The following is a 7,500-nucleotide window of genomic DNA, read 5'->3' as shown; positions in this document are numbered from 1 at the left end:
TAATGACCTCTCTAGTAACGTGGCGCTTTGCTGATGGGTGTGAGAGGCTGAAGGAATGCCTTTCTATCACCTTCGCTCTCTCGGCACGATGCGCAAAGAAAACGGGCTATGGAGTGTGTGTGTGTGTGTGTGTGTGTGTGTGTGTGTGTGTGTGTGTGTGTGTGTGTGTGTGTATCTCCCCGAACAACCTTTATAGCTTGGCGGTGGAATTGGGTCGCCCTTCGAGGGCAGCGAACGGTGTCGGATGGGAAAGGGGTACGTGTGTGTGTGTGCGCGCGCGCGCGCGCGCGAGCTTTCGAGGAAAGGGGGGGGGGAGTGGGAGGAGGAGGAAAGGGGGGGAATGGAGGCAAAAGGAGGAATGGGCGGACTAGAGAACTAAGAAAGGGGCTTGTGGTTGTAAAATGAACAGATAGGTGTGGTTGAGAACAAAGGTGGGGGGGGGGGGGGCAGACGGTGGGTATATTAAAGAACAGGAGAGAAGCATGAGGAGAGGCGTGCTAGAGAACAAGAGACCAGGCAGTTGGGCGGTGGTAATAACAACAATAGAGCAGTTAAACAAAAAAGAAGAATATATAAACTGCGGGTGCGACAGAATACAATGGCGGAAGAAAATGAATTAGTATCCCCTTGTCCCACGATGCACACAAAAAAAACGAGAATAGAAAATGCGTCCAGAGCTGACAGAGGTGAGGAAGGTATTTCTATTCATCTCGGCTTGCAAATTCTAAGTGTGTTTCAACACGGCTTTCTGTTCCAGTGGAATCTAAAGCTAATCGAGTAACAAAAGAGGGTATGAAATATCCTTTGTCGGGGCTCATTTGCATATCTTTGCCCGTTCGCCTAACTTGTTCTGTATATTCGGTGAGCGTGCGAGCGCTGGGTGTCAGTAGATGAATTATAATACTTTCATAACGAAAAGTTTGGGGGCACTACTTTTCCTTTGTATTTTTATCAGTTATGTATATAAACCGGGAAGGATAATGTATATGGTGTTATTTATGTGATTAGATATATAAATTCGGTTTAGAATGGTCGCTCATTACCCGAGAGTATAGAACGGATATATATTTATTTATATATATATATATATATATATATATATATATATATACATATATATATATATATAAATATATATATATATATATATATATATATATATATATATATATATATATATATATATGTATATATATATTGGCGCAAAAGTTGTCACTGATTAGCACTCATGCATCCTACATATTTACATATTAATCCCACATATGTTCAGTGTTGTCAGTAACACGGGAGAAACAGCTAGCCTGATTTCTTATGTTTATAACCCCGGGCGAAAGATTCTAACAGGCTGTTACGTCTGTTCTCAACCTGAGAAGGCAAGGAAAAAAGCTGCTTCGTGTACACCCTCGCTGTGAGGGGTAATACGAAACTCCCTTTTAAATAATCCTCGTAAATATATTTCCCTCCGTCGGCCTAACAGCAAAGTCGAGTAGAGTGATATATATATATATATATATATATATATATATATATATATATATATATATATATATATATATATATATACGCGAGGGAGAGTATTGAGATATGAAAGCGAGAGTTGAGGATCAACCTCCCCTAAGAGAACAAGACAAATATGGTGTAGATAAACGAACCGATTGTAAATTTCTTATTTGTTGACGAAGCTGAACAAGAACTCGAGCTATTAAAAGTTACAGTTGCCTCATATTGGACGTCAAGTGTGGCGAAAGGCAGGCTCGTTTACCGGGCTCGGTGTGAACGTTCGAAACAAGGTGGGTTCGTTTACCGGGCTCGGTGTGAACGTTCGAAACAAGGTGGGTTCGTTTACCGGGCTCGGTGTGAACGTTCGAAACAAGGCGGGTTCGTTTACCGGGCTCGGTGTGAACGTTCGAAACAAGGCGGGTTCGTTTACCGGGCCGGATGTGAACGTACGAAATGAGGCAGGCTTGTTTACCGGGTCGGATGTGACCATACGAGACATGGCGGGTTCGTTTTACGGGACTTGTGTGGATGTAGGTTACAGGTAGATGTACTCAAGCTGTCAAACGGGTAGATAAATGGTTCTGTTATTTCCTCTGTTGTCAGGTGTTGTACTTAAGATGTGGCCAGGTAGGTGGTCGTTCTGTTTGTTTCTGTTAACAGATGTACTCTCAAGATGTGGGCGAGTGGATAATGGTTCTGTTTGTCTGTTGAAGGAACACATCCACTCCGTCAGGAGGGGAGAGGAAGGAGACTGAATGAAAACGGAAGCTCTTTTCTCGAACTTGTGTGTCCTCGTGTCCCCATGTCACACACATACACATATATGTGTTAACACACGTGTAATCTGGTTTGGGGGACTTCAACACTGCAACACACCCATCTCTCTCCCCTCCTTCAAGAATGCTACTGAAACACTGCGGAACCTGAAACACTGTAACACAACACACAAGACGTCACCACCACCACCACTGTACCTGTATCCTCATGATACTTGGTGGAAGAGGGTAGGAAAGGACTGAAGCTACCAGCGGTGCCCTTCTACCTTTTATACCTGGGTTGTCGGGGTCACTCCGCCCTCAAAGCTGCCCGCCCGCCCCCCAACCCCACCCCCCCCCTCTGGCCTGACTATCGACTTCGACACGTGGCACTGCTGCAGTGTCAAGTTCAGCAGTGCCAACGACCTGCCTGCCCGTCACGTCGCTTCCCACATTCCACTAACTCATGCTCTGTGTAATTAAGACTCCTCAGTGTAGTTTTCTGAATACGATCATTTTGCTTTTCTTAAAAAAAAAAAAGGGGGGGGGGAGGTTGTCCTCTACCGATCTACTGAGTTACAAGTATGGATGATTTTGGGATTTGATTAGGAAATGTATTTAGGCAAGGTGTAGGAGGTATGAGGGTGGGGGACTGGGGGGGGGGGGGGTGAGGTGTGGGTTTGGGGTTGGGGGTGGGTGTATTGCAGCGTTGGCAACAGTGTATGTGGGTTGAGCTCAGTGCCTGCCTTCGGTTCCAGGAGTGGGTCTGGGGCGGAGCCTGGGCGAGTCTGTCCCCGTCTAGGTGAAAGGGCTCTGGGGCACTCCAGACAAGGGCCTCCTCCTCCTCCTCCTCCTCCTCCTCCTCCTCCTCCTCCTCCTCCTCACCTCCAAGGGGTGACGACCAAACCTCCCTCCCCTCCCCCTCATACGCCCTTAAGAAGGAGAAACATTTCCCTCCCTTGGGGAGTACCATCCAAACCCCTGGGGAGTAGACATAATTATTTTTTGAAGTTCTTTCAGTTCCCTCCGCAGAGACCAGGAACTCCGCCAGACTTTTGGTGAAAGTAGATTTCCTTCTCGTGCTTCTGGTTGCCCTTGGGAACACCAGGAATTTCTTCGGGGGCCTTCGGGAAAAGAGCTGAAATACAGGAGGAGGAGGAGGAGAGAGATAGTTCATTTTGGTGCTTGTTTGGCAGCTACCTGCTTGCCTCTCGGGGCAAGACAAGAGCTTCTTTGCAGGGCAGAGGCCTGAAATACAAGGAGGGGGGTAATTGGTCGAGAACCCCTGCCCACCCGCCCCCCCTCTAACGGAAGGAAGTTCTCCCCCCCTCTCCCCTCGCCCCTCCCCTCCCCCCTCCCCACATCTCGTATGACTCTTGCAGCTGCATTTGTGACTGCCATCCCCAGAGGGAGGACATATTTCCCTTCTGGTGACTTGCAGTCCATTTGAAAAATACCAGAAGTTACTTCATGATCTCAAGGGAAAGAGTTAAGGAGGGAGGAAGGGAGAGTGGGGGGGGGGGGGGGTTAGCAGTGACCTGTGTGGTGGTGGTGGTGGTGGTGGTGTTGGATAGCACCGTCTTGTCTCAGACGGTGTTACCTGTCATGACCACTGGTTGACCTCCCAGGTATATACCAGGGGCTATTGCCGCGCTCCTCCTCCATCTTGCTTTAATACGAACACTCGTGTACATTCCCTGCTCTTTTTTTTATGTACACTTATTTCTGGCTTGTTTTTTTGTGATTCTGTTTGTGTATTAGAGAGAGAGAGAGAGAGAGAGAGAGAGAGAGAGAGAGAGAGAGAGAGAGAGAGAGAGAGAGTTTTACATTCGTGTTGCCCCGTCTCTTAACCTTCTGTATGTACAGTGTCTTAACCATATACATAACTTGCTTACGTCACGTGTGTGTGTGTGTGTATTCATCAATTTTCAAAGTACAGAGAGATGTTGCTACACTCGTGTGTGTGTTTGTGTGTGTTACTTATCTGTACAGTGTGGAGAGGGAGGTAGTTAGAAAGTAGATACGTAAGTCTTCCATCCTTCATACAATCTATAATTTTCCATCTCTTTCATAATCTTCCTTCATCTCTCTATTCCCTCCTTTTATTACTTTGTGTCCAAACTTCTCCATCATCAATTACCTTTTTATTAACCTCTAATTTCCCTCTGACAGTTACTGGCCTATCGTGCTGTTACGAAATCCCAGTCTCCAATAAGGAGACTAGAATTGAGCCAGACGAGGCACCATTTCGTTAATTCCACAACCAACCTGTTTTCCCAAGTTATACAGCAGTTGACTCTGTGTTCTACATTACTCAATCTTGGAAGATCTATTGTACTGATCATCTTATATCTTCCTCTTCAAAGTTGCACGAGTAAAGCTTCAAATGTGGAATGAGTATTATTGATCATTTCTCCTTCGTGTGATGAGGAGAAATGATTCGTAAAATGTACGTTTGAGTAGTGAAAGAGATTTGTGGTCTTTTAATTCATCCGTTTTTTTTTTTCCTTTTATAGTTAACCATAGTTATTCTAAATCATTTTGAAATATGTGCTTGACATTTGACATACATCTTCCCGAGCTTCACACCTTAAGACACTTTGTGGTACTCAGGGAAATCTTACCTCGATCTAGATATGCAACGGTGGGGACCTAACGGCCCTGACAATCCTTGCATATGTAATTACTTGGTAGAGTTCGTGATATCCGGATACCCTCAAAATGGATTTCTTTTAGTTTTGTATTTATTTTATTGTTGGGTGAGGGAAAAGGAGGAGTTGTAGCTTCCGTATGATAATGTGTATGTTGCGTGTAACGTTTGAAGGTTGGATATATGTTGTGCAGGATTTTGCAAGGAAGGAGATGAATGCCATTGCTTCTGTGGCAAGATTAGATAGGTGTTTGATATATCAGGGAAACAGCATTTCCTGTTCCTGATGAGCTAATCACTTTCTCTTCCCCTGTGATCCATGTCTCTCTCTCTTCTGGTGGTGATCAGAACACCTGATTGGTCCTGGTTCTATAGAGGTGGCGATCGTATAATCTGATTGGCTGTGAAGACTCTCAATACTTTACCTAGAACGAGATTGGTTTCGAAGATTTCCTGATGGAGATTCTAATCCTTGGTTAGTTCCGAGTCTTTCTGCTGGTGACTTAAACATGTAATGCAACCTGATCAGTAACTAGGTGATCATAAACCTTCTTTTTTTTCTCTAACACTGACCAATGGTGACCTTAGTATCGAGTGGTTGTGATATTGTAACCTCACTGATTGGGGTCAAAGCTTTTCTAATGATGATTATGCAATTCTGATTGGGTCTCCATTTTCGTCCGATGACCGTAAAACCGGAATTAAGGTTTAACGCGAACAAACCGGTTTGATTCTCGATGTGTTTTCTTTTTTTCCCGTCGGCAGAATTGGATTTCTCTCTCAAGTAAGTAGTGGTGAAATATTGATCGATAATATTAATCTCCCAAGAGAGATTTGAGTAATTGGACTACTGAAAGTATTACTGGAAAGTATACAAGTTGCAGATACCGAGTGAGATTGACCGAAGAGGAAGTAGATTGAGAGCAAATGTTGTAAGAAAGAGACAGGAAACAGACGGGATGGTGTATACAGTGACAGAAGCATAACACGACACTGGAGAACAATAGGAAGACGTGAAGACAAGGGAAAAATATAGACAGACAGACTTACAGGCAATGCAGACAGGGAGACAGAAGTATGTAATACTAAAACGTGATGTAGACAGTCAAGTAAGACAGGGTAAACCCTTACACATACACACACACGCACACATAGACACAGACACACTCATATATATATATATATATATATATATATATATATATATATATATATATATATATATATATATATCAAAGACTCAAAAAAATTCTGACACTTTTGCGCAATATCATGCAAAAAACAATCAGTTAAAACACATTTAAAAAGATAGGAAGATCCTATTGCTATGCTTCTATGCATATTGGGAAGAATCAGGCGTTGAGCATCGTTCAAATAAAAGCTTTTCATACTCGTGATGGCTAGTAAATGGTGACGATATTTGCATATTGACACATAAAGATAAATGATAGATCAAGTGAATCATGTAAAATGTATCAGGTATTAAGAGAGATAGCGTAAGAATAGGATAAAACATACAGAAAGTATGTAAGAAAAAAGATATATGTATTTTTTATTTTAGGATTGGAGGAGACTGAGCCAATACTTTTGTCAACGTTTAGAAAAATATATTCTTATCGAGTGATAGGAATTTCTAAGTTCGTGAACTGGAAACTGAATTAAACGAAAGTGTCAGACAGCAAGCAGTATATATATATATATATATATATATATATATATATATATATATATATATATATATATATATATTATATTATATTATATATTATATTTGTGTCTGGGTAAACATCATTACTTGGATAAGAGCAGAACATTGAGAAATTAGCTGTGTGTGTGTGTGTGTGTGTGTGTGTGGGCCACACGGAATATCATAACTCTTCGAAGAGTGACTGGAACGAATCATCCACGTCTGATCACCAGCTGAAGTGTTCTTGCTGCGGAAAGAACAGGGTGTTCACCAGCACGAGTGTTCTTGTAGCTGTGAGAACAGGGTGTTCACCAGCACGAGTGTTCTTGTAGCTGTGAGAACAGGGTGTTCACCAGCACGAGTGTTCTTGTAGCGGTGAGAACAGAAGTGATAAATGATAGGAGCACAAGGCTCCTGGGGCCTGCTGGACACTAGAAAAGCCTTCACCTCATCACGATCTTCCTCCAGGTTTCTAAACTCGTACTCTCTTTATTTTTAGAAGCCACACACACACACACACACACACACACACACACACACACACACACACACACACACACACACACACACACACGTTCATACGATTTTATTTAACATGTAATTTTTCTACACATGTGGCACGACATGTATAGAATTATTATATGTTCAGTGAAATGATATGTGAAGTCCCACTGAACTGTGATTTCACCTTCATAACTTTCATCACGGACTAGTGTGATCATCATGTCTATCTATTTATCAATCTATCTATCTATCTATCAGTCAGTCTGTCTGACTATCTGTCTGTCTATCTGTCCATCTATCCTTCTATCTATCCGTCTAACTATCGGTCTATCTATCCATCCATTTATCTATCTATCTATCTATCTATCTATCTATCTATATATATATATATATATATATATATA

General features: G+C 42.6%; 1 protein-coding gene across 4 annotated transcripts in view; it reads right to left on the bottom strand.

The window, feature by feature from the left end:
• The window catches only part of LOC139747223 (uncharacterized), a 28,896-nt gene extending 26,347 nt beyond the window's left edge, over positions 1 to 2,549 (bottom strand). For all 4 annotated transcript variants that reach the window (XM_071659258.1, XM_071659261.1, XM_071659259.1 and 1 more), the window contains exon 1: positions 2,475 to 2,549. In XM_071659258.1, coding sequence (XP_071515359.1) covers positions 2,475 to 2,486 — 12 coding nt within the window. In that variant the 5' untranslated portion in view covers positions 2,487 to 2,549. The remainder of the gene's footprint in view (positions 1 to 2,474) is intronic.
• Between the last annotated feature and the right edge of the window lie 4,951 nt (positions 2,550 to 7,500).

This window comes from Panulirus ornatus, chromosome 67, assembly GCF_036320965.1.
Source record: "Panulirus ornatus isolate Po-2019 chromosome 67, ASM3632096v1, whole genome shotgun sequence".
Classification (NCBI taxonomy): domain Eukaryota; kingdom Metazoa; phylum Arthropoda; class Malacostraca; order Decapoda; family Palinuridae; genus Panulirus; species Panulirus ornatus.
The sequence above is the reverse complement of the archived record's forward strand: the minus strand, read 5'-3'. Positions and strand labels throughout refer to the sequence as shown.